This window comes from Glycine max, chromosome 3 (genome assembly GCF_000004515.6).
Source record: "Glycine max cultivar Williams 82 chromosome 3, Glycine_max_v4.0, whole genome shotgun sequence".
Classification (NCBI taxonomy): domain Eukaryota; kingdom Viridiplantae; phylum Streptophyta; class Magnoliopsida; order Fabales; family Fabaceae; genus Glycine; species Glycine max.
In genome coordinates this window covers 45,269,459-45,287,465 of record NC_016090.4, presented here as the reverse complement: position 1 = coordinate 45,287,465, position 18,007 = coordinate 45,269,459, and the positions used below count along the sequence as shown (strand labels likewise).

Here is an 18,007-nt window from a genome sequence, read left to right as displayed (position 1 = left end):
AGATTTTTTTTTAAAAAAAAATAGTAAAACTCTCGAAAGTTCTTCTACTTTTATATTAAGATAAACTAATATTTTTTCCAAAAAAAAATAGATAAACTAATATTTTGATGAGAGAAAAAATACTAACACTAAAAATAGGCAATGTTTTGACAAGAAAAAAAAGATATTATCAATGATACATTTCCTTCTATTTTGTTTCAGAGAATGAAAAAGAAAAGGAAAATAAAAGTTGACTTTTAAAAATAAAATACAAAATATTTTCTTCTGCTTTTTTTTCATAATTTTAATTTAAAAAATTTATATTTCTCCTTGTTTTCCTTCATATACATCAAAGATTAAAATATATGTACAAATTACTTTTTGAACAGCAACCAATATAAGTACATTTTTTTATTTTTAATCATTATCTAAACATGGTATTTTTTTTTAAAGATGAATGTGATAATTTGTTAATAATATATGTATTATATAAGAAACATTAAATATGCTTGATTAAACATTTCAAATTAATTTTAAATTACACATTAAATGTTTTTAAGTTTAATAAATGTGCATTAATAATATAAACATTAAAAATTGATTAATTTATATAAAGATTTTTACTTAAATGAAACTTTTACATGTTTTTTTAAAGAGGCATGTATTGTTTATTCAATGATTTTTATTCCTTCCAACATAAATCTATCTTTTTGTTTTAATTACCGCTTGTAAGACAAAAAAAAAGTTTGGCTAAATTTTATTTTTGTCCCCCAATAATTTTCAATTCACAATTTCATTTTTTTTCATTTTTAAATTCTCAATTTTGGACTAGATGCCAAGTAGAACTCTTTCTTTTTCCTTCGTCACTAAACCAATTCATTGACTTAAGTTATATCATAAACACTATGTTATAATATACATTACTATTGGAATTAATTCATTTTTAAAAAATATTCTACAAATTACATGAAGAAAAGATACCTAAGAAATAACTTCAAAAGAAAGAAAGGGGAATAATAGGGTTTTTTTTTCCTCCTTACACTATTTGATCAGGGGACTAAAAATAGTGTAAAAACTTTAATAAACAAAATATATAATTTATTATTTAATATATTTTCACACAATAAGTTTTGTATTTCACATTTTTATCCATTTTATTTGTCAATTTTTTTACCACATCACTAATTCATATAATTTATTTTAAAATTATAATATTTATAAAAGTTTAATCTTTTAATATTAACATAAACCAAATTTAACATTAAATAAATATCTAAAAAAGGAATTAACTCTTTTTTTATATAGAAATTAACTTATATAATACTACCTTATACTTTATATAAGAAAACAAAGAGAATATATTTTTCTCCTACTTATAAAAAATATAGGATTATTTTTAAGTGCACTAATTGTCAGATTTTCTTTTTATCTTGGTCTATGAAAGATTATGCATCTATTGGAGTAGTAATAAAACCATGTGTACTCTGACTTTTATTATGAATTTTGGAATTTAAGTGGCATAAACTTTTTCTAACAGAGAAAAAAAATAAAAAAAATGAAAAAGAAAACTTGAGAGCAAAGAAAAAGAACAAGGCGAGAAGAGTCACGCTCGCTCACACATAAAAACCGAAGGGGTCCGTGTGAGGTGGAGTGAACCCAAAACCCAAACGAAACGAGACTTTGTGTTGACATAAAACCGAATCTCTCTCAAGTCTGAACATTAACAATAGAAGGAAAAGTGCAAGGAAATTACACAGAACAGTTGCAGTTGAAGTTAAGAATGGAGGATAGTGTTAGTAGCAGCAACATGAATGCCACCAATGTGGCGCAAGCTATACACACCGCCCTTGATTGGGCCTCTACTCCCAACGCGAGACAAAACGCCGTCGCTTTTCTCGATTCCGTACTTTCTTCCTCTCTTTCCATTTTCTCCGTTCCGTAGGGCAATAACATGTTTTACTTTTATCAATCCCTTCATGCATCTCATCAGAGCCCATTTTTGTCAATTTTCGTATACTCTGCTTGTTTTTACAAATAACTGCGATCTTCTTTTATGCAAAGCCCTAATGAGCATAAAGCACACAACTCATCGCTCATATATATGTCTCTATGCACTCTTTGGATATATTTATCTCAATAGTTATCATAGATTGATCGTGCAGTGTCAATTTAAAGAAACGACTTGTCTTTCATAATAGGTTGCTTTCATGCTATCCTCAATTGTGCTGTGAAGTTGCTGCTTCATTTGTATTTTTTAAAAACCAATTAAATTTATATAGTTTTTGCACTTTAAAATATAGTGAAGGATAAACCGTGGAGTGAAGTTTCTGCGCATGTCTTTTAGCAATTGTTTGTTTCTGGATGAAGCTTGTGCTGTTGCTGCTGCATCATTTTAATTGCTGCTAGGATTACTATTGGTTTATGAGTGTTGTCCGAGAATAATTTAATAATGTATGAGCATTGCTACTTTGTGGTGATTAACTTCCATGCTTTAATGCTTGACACGTGCTGGAGACTAATTGATTTGTGTAAAATTTCTCCAGATAAAAAACGGCGATGTACGGGTATTAGCAAACACATCATTCCTTCTGGTGAAAAAGAGCTGGTCATCTGAAATCCGGTTACATGCCTTTAAAATGCTGCAGGTTCAAGTTCACGTGCTTTTCAATGATTAGTCTGTTTAGTCGTTTATCCCTGTGCCTTATGTGAAACCATATCTGTATACAGCATTTGGTGCGCTTACGTTGGGAGGAATTAAGACCTGCAGAGCACAAGAACTTTGCAAATCTTTCTGTTGATTTGATGTCTGAGATTGCTGATCCTTGTGAAAATTGGGCTCTCAAAAGCCAGACAGCTGCCCTTGTTGCTGAGGTTTTCATCGCAACACACTTCATTTTCATTCACATTGCTTCTTACTGTCACAGTTGCATATTTGCTTTACATAAACTATATTTGGTTTGACGGTTCTTTCACAGGTAGTTAGAAGAGAGGGTCTTAATTTATGGCAAGAAATGCTTCCATCTTTGGTTTCTCTATCCAGCAAGGGTCCAATAGAAGTAAATTTCAAGCTTCCCTACTTGCATCTTTTTTCAAATTTATTCTATTTCAATATACTTACTGTATATTGTTTTTATGATTCACAAATATGTATCAGGCGGAGTTGGTTGCAATGATGCTGCGGTGGCTTCCTGAAGATATTACAGTTCACAATGAAGACTTAGAAGGTTTGTAATGAGTGGCACTCATGTACACAAATTGAGTATAAGAATTGAATTTTCTCCAACTGTGTAAATCTATTTGACTTTGCAATGAAGCAATATGAGTTATTCAAGTGGACACCAATTTTCGTAAGTTTCTCCGTAAATAAGAAAATTAAAGGAACCTTTTGGGATGTCTTGTTTATTACACTTCTCCTAGAAATGTTTTTCATCTCAGTCAATATTACGTCATCATCTGATACCATGGAGGAAAAAGTTCAAAAATGTGTGTCAGAGTGTGATTGGAGAGAGAGGGGTAGAGTATGTAAAAAGAGGAAAATGATTGTTGTATGTAATGGGATGCGCTAATTTTGTAATTGTTAGGATCCCTGTGTGCATATTATACTAATAAACTGTTATCAATTGCGGATTGTGGAAAATGGCAGAAAGTTAATGATCTGCAATATCAGATAGTGGATATTGTTGTGTGCCAATAGCGGAAGTCCCATAGTGGTTGAAATATATGATATATATAAATTATATTTGTATAAAGTGCATAAAAATGGCATAATATTAACTCAAATTCAATTAGCATAGACTCACCAAAGATGACGAGGATGCAGGACACATGCTGTAACCACAACACCTGTAGCTGCTGCAATAGCAGACAAAGTAGCGGTTCTGGATCTGAGGAATTCCACTACACAATAGTGCTATAATGGCAGTTTAACAACATTGCTAATAAACTAGGTTTCTTACAAATGAAATAGGAAACATCCAACACTCCTAACATGCTGACTTTTTTAACACTCATAAATGCTGTATGTGTATTTGATCTTGAGTGACTTCTCTGTATATGATATGTTACATGTTATTCTTAACTTGTCATGTTGATGTATTCAGGTGACCGGCGAAGGCTACTTTTGCGTGGGCTAACTCAATCATTGCCTGAAATTTTGCCCCTATTATACACTGTACATCTCAGCCCTAAACCTTGTTACATGCTCGTTGTTAAGCATTGTTTATGTTGTGACTTGTGATGCTTGATGCAGTTACTAGAAAGGCACTTTACAGCTGCAATGAATGAAGCTGGTAGGAAACAGATGGATATTGCCAAACAGCATGCTGCCACTGTAACAGCTACTCTAAATGCTGTGAATGCATATGCTGAGTGGGCTCCATTGTCAGATTTTGCTAAGTCTGGCATCATTCATGGGTATGTTTCTTTCCTCTATTATCTTGAACCATGCAGTATTCTTGGTGTATAACCTTGCTCTGATTTTCGCTTTCTGCCCACCTTGTTTCTGTTAACTTCCTGCAGTTGTGGTGTACTACTATCTGCACCGGATTTTCGTCTTCATGCTTCGGAGTTTTTCAAACTTGTCTCTCCAAGGTTGGTGTTCTTGTTCTTTAATTGTTTTATACATATTTCATTGATTTATAATACCATTGGTCACTCTGAACTGTGATTGTAGGAAGAGGCCTATTGATGCATCTGCTTCTGAATTTGACCAAGCTATGAGCAGCATCTTTCAAATATTGATGAATGTATCTAGAGAATTTTTGTATAGATCTGGTTCAGGTCCTGGGTCCATGGATGAGGGCGAATATGAATTTGCTGAATTTATATGTGAAAGTATGGTGTCGCTGGGTTCTTATAACTTGCAAAGTATTGCTGGTGATAGCACCATACTTCCACTTTACCTTGAACAGGTATGAGTTATATAGTAATGTTGTAACATGAAGCAGCTTGGGGAAGGGAAAACTTTGCTTAAAATGACATATATTAGTTATGGTTTTGGTTTCTCTTTGGAAAATTTGTCATATATTTTTGTTTTGAATTCAACATCACAATTACAGATAACAGAATATCTTGTCTTAATAATACCTCTTGCTAAATTTTCTACATAACTTGTTTGCCAAATGGCAAGTTATTATTTTGCTCACACTCGTGCAGAGTAGTTAATAGCACAGGATAGGCACTATTGTGCTGTTGTGTAGCAGGGTGATGCTGCTCCTCTCTTCTCCATTTTGTTAGGTCAGGCCATGGCTGGAGTGGCGTGATTCACAGTTGAGATCACGACACTTCGTGAGCATCACGAACACTATTGGGCGGATGGGTCTGACAACTCTTTCACCCTTGAATCAATATTGTTTCATGCCTTTTGGAGGGGCAAACTTGTAAAATACTAGACCCTTTTCATCCAAGTTGTTTTGTTCATTCCTGGGTCACCTTCTTTGTGCCAAAGCCCTAGCCTTGCTCCGGCCGTGTTCTACAGACCTGTACCTTATTGCACACTACGTGCCTCTCTACTATGTTCACATCCTTTTTGTCTGTTCAGAGGGTGTCTTCTCGTTCAACTTTTCTGTTCTGTCTTGTTCTTGACTTTTTTGTACTCAAAAGATTCTGCTTTTTAATTTTTGATTTTTTATTTATAAAATAATTTTATTTTTAATTGTTATTTTTTAATAACTGTTACTCATTTTATTTAGCTTTAATTCTATTATTTTTTATTTTTAATATTGTTTTTTAAATTCTGTTATATTTTTAATTATATTTTCTAATTCTGTTTTTTAATTGTTTTTTTAATTCTAATCAAATTTTTAATTATTTTTTTAAATTCTATTTATATTTTTAATTGGTGTTTTCTAATTGTTTTTTCTTTTGTTATTTTTAATTATGCATTTTAATATGTCTATGTTTTGTTTTGTTTTCTCTTTCTTTCACGGTTGTGTTCTGACCAGTGTTGTGAAAACTGACCTGCTCGAGACACTGGGTCAGTAGGTCAGGTTGAATTGGCAGGTCACTGATTGACCTGGTATGCATATATATATATATATATATATTTTAAAGAAAAAAATAGCTAACATAATTTGTTCAATCCAAATTTAAAATCATATTGTCATGATAAAGTACCTAATATCCCAGATAACAAATAAAGTTGATAACAACACAATTCCATACTAAGTGTAAGAACATTGTCATGATAAAGTGCCTAATATCCAAAATAACTAGTTAAAGTTAGATTACTACTAATTCATTAATAACTACCAATTTTATATGAAACGTACCATATGCAGTTAGTTTACAGCTGTTTACATTGGGGTAATAGCTCCCTGCATTTAGATTTTAAGAAACACACCATATGTTCTAAACTTCAAAGTTGTATATAACAAATAAAATTATACAAATTTATCAGCTAAACTGATAAGGGATGATATATGTTGAAGTGTTGAGCAATGTTCTGCATAAAAAATAAGATATCAGAGGGGATTAAGGTACACGTACCATATGCACCAATATAACAAAAATCATAGATATGTGAGAAGTAGCTCCTATTGTTATTCTCCTCTTTAGTCTTTACAGACAATTTAACAACTAATGATAACAAAGGTTAATTAGCTATAAAGTGTAAACAACTAAACACATCTCTATGTTCAGCAATTTCCAGGAACCTGTTTGAAAGTTTTACACAGAAGTTGCAAAGATAGGAGTACATAAGTGACAATGATACGTGCCATAGAAAAACAAAACATAAACATCCACAATCAGTACAGTAGTTATTGAAACAGAAAACAGAAAAATGATGACTTGCTTACTGCTGAGTGATTCATTGATTCATAGTAGTTATTCGACAGTGGAACACCTCTACTGTTATTGAGTTTCAGATTTAAGTCCATGTGGTAGGAACAATTCTTATCTGACGAGGGAGATTGTATTATTTACCTGAAAGGAAAGAAGTGATGCAAGTTCAGACTTTGGATGCAGCAGTGGAGCAACAGCTCTGCCTCCATGATGGTGCGTCTCCGTTGGACATTGGACGAAAAACTCTGCCTCACCGGCTGTGCGACGAGATTCAAACAGGCACATCAGCTATGAATGGATAAAGGCTAGGGCTCACTGCTCCTGTGAGAACGCACAGCAGCAATGAAGGAAACCAAAAACGAACAGACACAAACAAACTGTATTGCATTTTTTGGGCCCCTAAGGTCAATTTTGGAATAAAAAAAGCTAAATCTGCCCCGGGTCACAAAATATGAGCTGGTCACCTGTTTTTACCAAAACCGGCTGGGTCACACCGGTTTAATCCTGACCACTATGTGACTGATCCAATTAGTATCCCGGACAAGGCACTGGGTTGGACTGGCCGGTCCGGCCCGGTTTTTACAATACTGGTTCAGACGAGTAAACTTATGTTGTTCTTGTTTTATTTTATATTATTACTTGGTTTTTGTTGTTATTGACTTCTGTACTTTGCTTAAAATTATGACTTAATTATTAACTATGAATATATGCCTTCAATTATGGGTAATTCATTTTTGGGCATATACATATATGTAATACACACTATTTAATTTAGGCTTAAATATGTTTATCAAACCTGGAAAATAGACTGTTTTCAATTTACCATCTAAAATTCACTTTTGGTCATCTACGTACCCAACATTATTTTATGTTTCAATTTAGTACTTGCCGTTAGTCCCATTCTGTTAAGTGATAACATGGCAAATGAAGTGCTACGTCTTCAAGCCGAATCACTAACATATTAGTGTCACATCAGTGCTTAATCATTAACGTCATCAAGGTTCTTCCCCTTCAAGACCCAACAAATCCTTAACCTCTTCTCCGTCCCTGATTCACTTGCTGCCGCTCACTCCTCGTCCCTCTCCCTTTTTGCTCACGAACTCTCCATCCCCTCCCCATCTTTGTTCTTCTCCCCCATGATTGATGGAAGGGTTTCACAAATGAACACGACGGTGTGCAAGGGTTTGCTTTGGAGATATGGGTTTCGATTTCAGCTTTGGCATCACGGGAAGCTATTCCTTACTCTTGATTCCTCCATTCTCGCATCTTGCAACACCTCACGCAGGGAACAACATCATTGGTTCTTGCATGACTAGTCACTAACCCATTTTGTTGGACGGCGATGGTGGCGCGGGGTTCTTCCTGGCCGGCCAAGCCAAGCTCTTTTCATTGACAACCCTTTCCTTTTCTGATCTCTCCGTTTTGCAGTTCCTGTAGCTTTCCCCCCAGTGAAAGATCAATTGGTTCGCTCGATCTAGAATGGAACTGGATAATATGAAATGGGCTTTTGACCTAGGCCATGCTTTTCAAAGAAACCAGTCCTACGGTGGTGGTGGTGGTGCGGGGTTGTTTTCCGTTGGAGAAGGGGAAGAACCTGGATGACGTTAGTGATTAGGCACTGATGTGGTACTAATATGTTAGTGATTTGGCTTGATGACGTGACACTTTGTTTGTCACGTCATCACTTAACAAAATGGGACTAACGACAGGTAGTAAATTGAAACATAAAAAAATGTCGGGTACGTAGATGACCAAAAGTGAATTTTAGGTAGTAAATTGAAAACGACCTATTTTCTAGGTATGATAAGCATATTTAAACCTTTAATTTATATCTTGAAATTTCATTATAGCAGTCATCCTGCTATCTTGCTATAGCGGTTTTGGGATCGGCTGCTCCATGCCATTATCTGGGATAACTATGCACTATGTTGCTATGCATGAAGTGAAAGTTTTCTACTTCATCTTACTACTATTTTACAGGAACATGCATTTTCTTGAATTTTACTTTATCCTTTCATTTTAATTTCTCTTGTTTCTCTCCAGATGCTGGGATTTTTCCAACATTTCAAGTTTGGTATTCATTTTCAATCCATGCACTTCTGGCTGGTATGTTGGAATACTGCACATAAGTATTGTCTGGTGGTGTTCCATGATTTTTAGTCAATAGTTAATACTGTGTATCAAATGGTCATATCACTCATTTCTTTCCTCAAATGTTTACTTGTAGGTGCTAATGAGGGATTTGATGTCAAAGCCAAAAAATTCCACACATTCAGCTGCTGACAGTTCAGCTGTGAGTAGCACAGGTTCTGGAGAAGTTGAAAATGCTAAGAAAAAGACTCTAAGCTTTGTGAGTGATGATTTTTGTGGTGCAATTTTAGATACATCTTTCCCTCGCATGCTCAAGAGAGAGAAAATTCTGCATGAGACTGCCATTTCTTTAGGGGCATTAGAGTTGTGGAGTGACGATTTTGAGGGCAAGGGAACTTTCAGCCAGTATCGTTCTAGACTGGTATGTCTCACATGCATATGTGAAGTCAGATAATATTTTCCATCATATACAATTTCTTTCCCTTCTGTTTACAGGAAAAATTTCTGTTATGGAATGTATTGTAAGAAAGTTATTAACTTATTATGTTACTGAATATTTTCATATTGAAGTTCTAAGATAGTACTTGGAAGTAGTGGTTTATTGCTTGCAATGTTTCCATTGACTTTATGTAAACCTCAAGTACAGCATGGGTTTGAGGAGTCTCCTATTGCATGAGTTATTGAAACACTTGTGGTTTTGCAATATTCCTTATACTTCGACATTTAAATGTGAAAAGATACAAAGAAAGAAAATTGTGCGACCGATCATTTTGACTTTTTAATCCCAGACCAATTTGCACAACCCAGAAAGGTGAAAAATACAGAGAGCAGACAGATATTAGTTTAAAAGTTTTGCTTATGAGTAAGACACATGTAGGTCTAGTATCAACACAGTGAATATGCTCAAATATTCTGCATTGGTATTTTAATTGTATATTTTTGTTCCAAATCTACATCTATTGTCCTTTATGCTTCAATTCAAATTAACCTTTTCAGAATATTTTTGACTGACAAATGGTTTCTTAAAACAGTTGGAGTTGATTAGGTTTGTTTCCTTTTACAAACCCCTGATAGCTGCTACTAAAGTTTCTGAAAAAATTGATACAATCATCAAAGGTCTCTTGCTTTCATCAGCACCAACTCAGGTTTAAATACCTTCTTTTCCAATTTTAATATACTGTTATATTGTTGATATTTTGATCTCTAAAATTGTCATCTGAGCTCCTCACCTTCATTTCTAGCTTATATGTAATTATCTGGTGTGGTTTCTGCTTTGCTCACTGTAGGACTTAGCTGTGATGGAAAGCATGCAGTTGGCTTTAGAGAATGTTGTAAATGCAGCTTTTGATGGATCAAATGACTTTACCAAGGCAAATGCTGAAGTTCAGTTAGCATTATGTAGAACGTTTGAAGGTTATTTTTGTTAATTTTCCATATTATGCTGTTTTAGATTTTTTGTTAAACCTCTGTAATAATTATGATTATGGTGTCTTGTAGGTTTACTTCAACAATTTATTTCCTTAAAATGGACGGAGCCTGCACTTGTTGAAGTACTTGTTCACTATTTGGATGCTATGGGCCCCTTTTTGAAGTATTTCCCAGATGCAGTTGGCAGTGTTATCAATAAATTATTTGAACTTTTAACATCTATTCCCCTTGTAATCAAGGTTCCCGCAACAACTCCTTTTCATGTTAGTTTCAACCATTGAGAAATTTTGTGGCAAGTTTATAACTATATGTTTCTTGATAGGATATGTCAATGCATAATGCACGGCATGCAAGGCTGCAGACCTGTACATCATTTATTCGGATAGCAAAAACTGCTGACAAAAGCATCTTGCCTCATATGAAGGTGCATTCGTTAAACACCAATTGTTGGAAAATTATAATTAGCTGGTTGTGCCAAATAAATGGAAACGATCTCTTGTTTTACCTGAATGAGACTATTATATATAGAGGGACGCATTTATATATGAAATTATAGAGGAGGGGTGTGGAGGAGAAAGCTTGTTATGCAATTCAAGCAACCTTGATCTATTTATGAATTAGTCTAGTCTATGCAAACCAAGTATCCTTGTCATTTCTTTTTTGGTTCTTTGCAATTTTGGTATGAATATCTTCAAGATTGAATTATAGTTTGATTTGTTAGCTGTTATGGTAAAATTGTTATTGAAATCAGTTTCCATGTACTGTGTTGTCTTCTGTCCATTCTCATCTTGTTTTCATACTTTAGTCCTCTTTCTGTCTAAGACATGTGAATAAAAATAATATCATATTTTTCATATTGACATTGCATAAATGTGCTTATGTTGGAAAGTCGCTTTAATTACAGCCACCCATGGCCTGCCTCAGTTGTGGCTTCTTTGGGCTGCCTTAATTGCAGCAGCATTGAAGGGGGGGGGGGGGGGGGGGCATTTAGATCCACATGACTAGAGATATGGCTTACATAGACCTTATAGTGCTTGGACAAATTTTAAGGTGCTATTAGAGCCTATTCTAGATCCATTGTTGGGCCACCCACTAGGCTTGTAGCCCTGGGCATTTGGGGGTGGGGTTGAAAAGCTACCTTAAAAGCGGGCACCTTGGTTTGCCTTAGAGTTATGGCTTCTTTGGACTACCTTAATTGTAGCGTTGAAGGGGGTGTATTTAGTCCTAAATCAATTAGAGATATGGCTTAAATAGAGTTTATAAAGCTTGGGCGATCCTCACCATATAAGCTGGTTTCATGGGGTTGAGTTTGGCCCTAAGCTCAAATTCTTGGAGCTTATTTGAAATAACATGTGTAAAGGTTTGGGACTTTGTTATTTGTTTAATATGCCAGAGTAGATAAGACAAAAGAAAAGTTAATGTTTTATCTGACAAGGTTTTCCTGTCCATTATGTATGTAGAATACAGATGATGCTCAAAATTCTTACCAAAAATGCATCTCCAAGGTTTGGCCTATGGTGCTATACTGTTAGTAGTATTTAGATGTTAGTATAAGCCCACAATAGATGTCTTTCAGGAGGCATCGATAGTGCATTAATTTTGATCTCTGTCTGAAGATGAACAGTTATGTACTGTTAATAAATCAATATTCATTCTTGATTCCTTTAATCATTATTGGACACTTCATATATGCTCTAGAGAAAATTTGCCCCACTGCCTACAATGTAGTTTGGAAGGAGATAGTGTTTATTTAATTTATCAATTTTATATGTAGGGTATTGCTGATACAATGGGATGTTTGCAAAGGGAGGGTCGTTTGCTTCAGGGAGAGCATAATCTTTTAGGTGAAGCTTTTCTTGTTATGGCTTCTTCTGCTGGGTAAGGATCAAAAAAGAGATAATTCTGTTAATTTTTGTTTGATACTCTGTTGATTGTAAGTAACCTTTTCTTGTTATTGCTATAAATGGCTCAGGATCCAACAGCAACAAGATGTTTTAAGGTGGTTACTAGAACCTTTGAGCATTCAGTGGACACAATCGGAGTGGCAGGATAAATATTTGTCAGGTCCACACGGTTTGGTTCAGTTGTGCTCAGATGCGCCTGTTATGTGGTCAATTTTTCATACATTGACATTCTTTGAGAGGGCACTTAAGAGGAGTGGATTGAAGAAAGCCAATTGGAATTCAGAAAACAGCTCAACACCAAACTCAACTCCTTTAAATCCAATGGCCTCTCACATATCATGGATGGTGACTCCTCTCTTGAAAGTATGTATACTGCCATTAAGAGGCTGGCCGTGCTTTGTTTCCTGTAGTATTTTGCAACAAAAGGATCACTGTGCTTTTAATCTTGCTCTCTAAGTATTTTGTATTAATAAGTGTAGCATGTTCTTATTATCCAGCTACTGCGCTGTATACATTCCCTTTGGTCTCCATCTGTAAGTCAAGCTTTACCTGGTGAGGTCAGAGCTGCAATGGTCATGGGTGATGTTGAGAGGTTCAGTCTTCTTGGAGAAGGGAACTCTAAATTACCAAAGGGTGTCACAGATGGATCTAAGGTTGACATGAATAAAGAAGGATATGCTGAACCCAATGAATCAGATATACGAAACTGGTTTAAAGGCATCAGAGACAGTGGGTAAGTGTGCATATCTTATTTCTATTTTCCATTTATAATTTATTATCTTTGTCCAAATATGATTGATCTTCCCCTTCAATATTGTTTTTGCACCAAATCTCTAAAAAAGATAATAAAGTTCCTTGTAAAAAGATAATTCTGTATCTATGACATTTTTATTGTTCTTTATGCACATTTCAATTTTTTTACTAAATCCTATTTTTTTATATGAATAGATATAATGTATTGGGTTTGTCAACAACCGTTGGGGATTCTTTTTTCAAATATTTGGATGTGCACTCTGTTGCTGTTGCACTAATGGAGAATATACAGTCAATGGAGTTCAGGCATATAAGGCAGCTTGTTCATTCCACTTTGATTCCTTTGGTTAAAAATTGTCCTTTGGATATGTGGGAGATTTGGCTGGAAAAGCTTCTACACCCATTGTTTGTCCATGCTCAGCAGGCACTTAGCTGTTCATGGTCTAGTCTTCTACAAGATGGTAGAGCAAAGGTTCCAGATGTTCATGACATTCTTAGTGGATCAGACTTGAAAGTGGAAGTGATGGAGGAAACAATTCTGAGGGATCTCACACGTGAGATGTGTTCACTCCTCTCTGTCATTGCTTCTCCTCCCCTTAATACTGGAATCCCTTCTTTGGAACAATCTGGGCATGTTAGTCGATTAGATATGTCTTCTCTAAAAAACTTGGATACAGTTGCATCATGCTCCATGGTTGGGTATGCTTTCCACCTGTTACGAAATATGTTTCATCTATTATAGTTCTTTCATATTTTGTAACTTTAGTTTGTGATCTTTATTTCTCACAATTTTTATATGACAGTTTCCTTCTAAAGCATGAAGGTCTGGCCCTTCCAACACTACGAATGTGTTTGGAAGCTTTTACATGGACAGACGGTGAAGCTGTGACTAAAATTTCTTCATATTGCTCTGCATTGGTAGTTCTTGCGATAGTAACAAATCACGCAGAACTCATTGAATATGTTTCTAGAGATCTTTTTACATCCATTATTAAAGGTTTAGCCCTTGAATCAAATGCAATAATCAGTGCTGATCTAGTTGGCATTTGTCGTGAAATATTTGTTTACCTTTGTGATAGACACCCAGCTCCCAGGCAGGTTAGTATGTGTCTTGTTTTGCTGGCTACTGTATTTTTTCTTTTCTCTTGACTGCATTTGGTATTTGGAATTCTCTTGCAAAGAAGAGGATGCTAAAACATTAGTTATTGAGTGATGTATTTTGTTACTCTTTTCTAGGTTTTGATGTCTCTCCCCAATATTACCACTCATGATTTAGTTGCCTTTGAGGAATCTTTAACGAAAACATTCAGTCCAAAGGAACAAAAGCAGCTTACGAGAAGCTTGTTTCAATTAGCAACTGGTAACAAATTGAAAGCACTTGCAGCACAGAAAACCGTGAATATCATTACAAATGTTTCAAGTAAGCAATGACTTCTATTGCTTGTTCGTATTTTACTTCTCCAACTTGTGGAAAAATACAGTTTGGCACATGAATAGTTAGTTAATAAATTGATGTAATGCTGTAAACTTGTAGAGCTTCTCAATGTTTGGTAGTAATTGTAATTGTGATAACATAAGACTTGAGTGGGGCTGTTTTTCCTGGACTGCTATGCTTCTCAATTGTATGTTATTAAAATTAAAATATATCTATGTTGCTGGTAATAGTATAAATTTTTTAACCTCTTAATAATTATGCTTTTCAGCAAGACCGCGCCCAGCCAATGCTCCTGAGTCCAAAGTTGATGATGGTGATGTTGTGGGGTTGGCAGCCATCATGTGATATTTGTTTTGAGCTCACGGAAGGTTTTGTGTACAGGAGTGAGCTCGTATTGAGAAGATTTTGGCTTTTCATTATTTACTAACAAAGGGTGAGAAAACATTTCCTTCCCCTTCACAACATTAACAAGCAAATTTGGTGGGAGTACAAAAATTTTATGCCCTTCCTCTTTATTCATAGCAACTTGTGAATCAGGTTTACACTATGCACAATTTACTTGATTTGCAGTATATCTCTTCAGCATAACAGAACCACACCTGGCAGTTCAGACTTTTGTATTTAGTTTTTTCCAGAATTCAAAGTCCGGCTGCGATCAGATTAAAATTTCGTTATTTTAAGTAACTTCACATATTTATTTGTTATTAGTTGAAATTCATGTAGATGTGGTAAACCCCACTAGATGTAGGATGAGATCCACTTCATTTGATGGGATCTATATACATTTCAGCAGGGTGTTTGGTTCAGAATCGTGTTAGAATATCCAATAACCTAATTTAATTTTCCGTTGAGAAATTGGTCGAATTAAAGCAATTTTATATAAATTGTGTTTATTGAATTTTACTATTAATTTTTACAATAGAAATATTTAAATATATGTAATTTATAATGATTTTCTAACTACTAAGTGTTTGCATTCACCTTAAATGATCTAGAATCACGATAAACTAAGTTATGTAATTTTAGATTGATATCTACATGTTTGGTTTTATATTGAAGAAATAATTTTTAATTCAAAATTAATTTAGTTAAAGCAACTTTACGATGCTTTTGTTTTAAATTAAAAATTTATATTTAGTTTTATGTCTGTAAATTGACTACATTTTGTTTAAATAAAGTTAAAATTCGAAAATCATGTAACAAATTCTATAGCTACATGGTGTCATTGGTGTGTATATAACAGTGTAACACTAAAAAAATCATTGTAGTATATATTTGATTATATAACTGAAGTTATTTCACGAGTAAATATTTACATACATTTTAGTATGTAGTTTAGAGAACCTATATAATCAAATTCAAATATGTGAATTAATGGCAAGGGGTTTACTTACAGAAGCTGGTTTGATAGTTAGGTTGAAATGAATTGGAAAATTAGTTGGGAGAAGGTGAACAAGTATATATATATATATATATATATATATATATATATATATATATATATATATATATATATATATATATAGATGCTTCTAGTCTATGTTAATTCATGTACTGTCCTATAAATTTCCAAGGAACCGAGTATTCCTTTCTCAAAGGTTCAGTTCAGAAAAAGAAAAAGAGGGTTTTCTTTGACGAGAGAAAGTCGTAGCTTAGAATGGGACCTGGAGGTCCGGCCCAGGAGGCCCTCCTGGTTGGGGTCCACCAGGCCCAGGATTTTTCGGTGGTTTTTGCGATATCCCTAGCACTTTGTATTTGGTAAGTAAACTTAGACCTTGTTATCGAGTTATAGAGAGTATTTACACTATTTGAGAAGGATAACTCAAAACTATTACTTTGTTCCTATTGACCAGTAAAAATGGATGCATGAAACGCAAAAAATATTATTTATCTTTTTCGAAATCGAAAAGGAACAAATAAAATAAAACGAATGATAAAGAAAGTAGTGAGAGTGGTTAAATAGAGAAAAAAATACGTGAAAGATGTGAATTTTTCCCTTTTAATTAGTACCACTTGTTAAAGCTAATTTTTTATTTTTGTTTTCATTCCCATTGATATTGAACAGCCTCAACTTTTTGTGCTGCTGCTGGTTACTACAAGATTGCTTTGGGGGAACCTGGTCCTCCTGGGGGCCCATCCGGCCCACCTGGGCCTCCATGAGTTCCTAAATCACCATTGTTTGGAATGTTTATATTCTATGATTACCTCGTACCCAGATTGGATTGAGTTTGCTTTGTGAGTTCCAAAAGAAGAAGAAAAAAGATTTACTTCACGCTATGTTATGTAATTATCAGTCAGAGATCTGCTCTATGAATACATTTCTGTTTGAAGAATGCATTTTCCTTATCAACTTGCAAAGCAAATATACCACGATCCTTGCAACTTTTGTTTAACTTTTGGACTCATGTTTGTCACCATTACCTAAGTAAGCATTTGAACCTCAGATGACTGTGAATGGTTTTAAAGTTTGATCCAAATGCAGGTGTAACGATGGAAGTTTCTACGAGTTCGATCTGGATATTGATCCAATATCTTTTTCTCTAGCAGAATATTTTTACATTGCATTACAATAACTAATTAATCACAGGATTAAACAAACTTCGATTGGGAATATCAGAAAATAAATCGTATATACCATCCGCACAACTCGAAATACGTATAAAAATGATTTCATTTATTAATCGCAGTAAGCCAATACTGAGTCTAAAAAAAGATATGCATAATATTTTGCATGGATTTTAACCAAATATATGAATCCAAAGTGAAATACAAAAATAAGTAGGCAATCTAAATTACGATATTGGAGAAAGACCGAAAGACAACAGAATTTATAATTCACGTAAAGAAACTATAATGTCTTGGGATCAAGTTTGTTCGCTCGCTAATTATATGGCCAACCTATGCTCTATTTGAAGATCAACTCTGTAAGCAACCAGTTATCCGATTGAGCAGTAGTTGCTAAATCCATTTGTTTGGATCTTATTTATATTCAATCTATTTTTTTTAATACTCTCAATCACATAATTGACTAATTTGTATTTATTAAGAAAAATTAATTAACTTAATTATTAACATTAAATTTATCTATAATTATAGATATTTTTTTCAATTTTTTTAAATTTTATTAAAAATCTATTCATCTTCTTTGATCTCCATGAGAGAAAAAGAATAAATAAAAGTATAAAAATAATCAATGCAAAAAAATGAAATGAAGTCTTATAATAAGGGATAAAAAATCATGTCTTATAAATTGAAACTGAGACAATATTGTCTTTGTTTTTATACATGACCAAAATGATTATTTACATAAAAGGTGATATTATATTTGGCTTTGGTGCTGAATATTTCAAATAACTACTTTTTCTCAAGTGAGAAAAAAAAATAAAAAGATTTAATTATCATATTTTTTACACATTTTATAATTAAATCTGTATTTATGTTTTTTTAATGACTAAATTATCACCAAATTATATGTTTGGCTAACAAAGTAATCATTTGCCTACTCTTGCTTGTGAAATCACATGAATTTACTTTAAAAATTGACTTTTCACATTTGCTTATAATCAAATCAATTCTTTCTATATATCTGTTTTTATATTAAAAATTATTCTTTCTCTTATGGTATTTTTAAAAT

The 18,007-nt window shown here is 33.8% G+C and overlaps 1 protein-coding gene across 3 annotated transcripts; it reads left to right on the top strand.

Annotated features, from left to right (window-relative positions):
- The first annotated feature begins 1,571 nt into the window (after positions 1 to 1,571).
- Positions 1,572 to 16,766, top strand: LOC100790207 (protein HASTY 1). 3 transcript variants are annotated; one of them, XR_005890814.1, is made up of 23 exons: positions 1,572 to 1,882; positions 2,523 to 2,624; positions 2,707 to 2,850; positions 2,955 to 3,035; positions 3,134 to 3,203; positions 4,080 to 4,150; positions 4,229 to 4,392; positions 4,498 to 4,569; positions 4,652 to 4,889; positions 8,806 to 8,868; positions 8,990 to 9,274; positions 9,885 to 9,998; positions 10,140 to 10,266; positions 10,351 to 10,520; positions 10,604 to 10,705; positions 12,056 to 12,159; positions 12,254 to 12,548; positions 12,683 to 12,918; positions 13,134 to 13,637; positions 13,742 to 14,036; positions 14,175 to 14,358; positions 14,642 to 14,806; positions 16,439 to 16,766. XR_005890814.1 is itself a non-coding variant. In XM_003520780.5 (22 exons), the coding sequence occupies exons 1-22, from the start codon at positions 1,760 to 1,762 to the stop codon at positions 14,716 to 14,718; spliced, it is 3,621 nt and encodes a 1,206-aa protein (XP_003520828.1). In that variant the 5' UTR covers positions 1,572 to 1,759; the 3' UTR covers positions 14,719 to 15,222. The 3 variants fall into 3 exon arrangements, 1 of the variants encoding a protein (XP_003520828.1); XR_413704.4 differs by lacking the exon at positions 16,439 to 16,766 and adding an exon at positions 14,944 to 15,222; XM_003520780.5 differs by lacking the exon at positions 16,439 to 16,766 and having other exon boundaries at positions 14,642 to 15,222.
- The last annotated feature ends 1,241 nt before the right edge of the window (positions 16,767 to 18,007 follow it).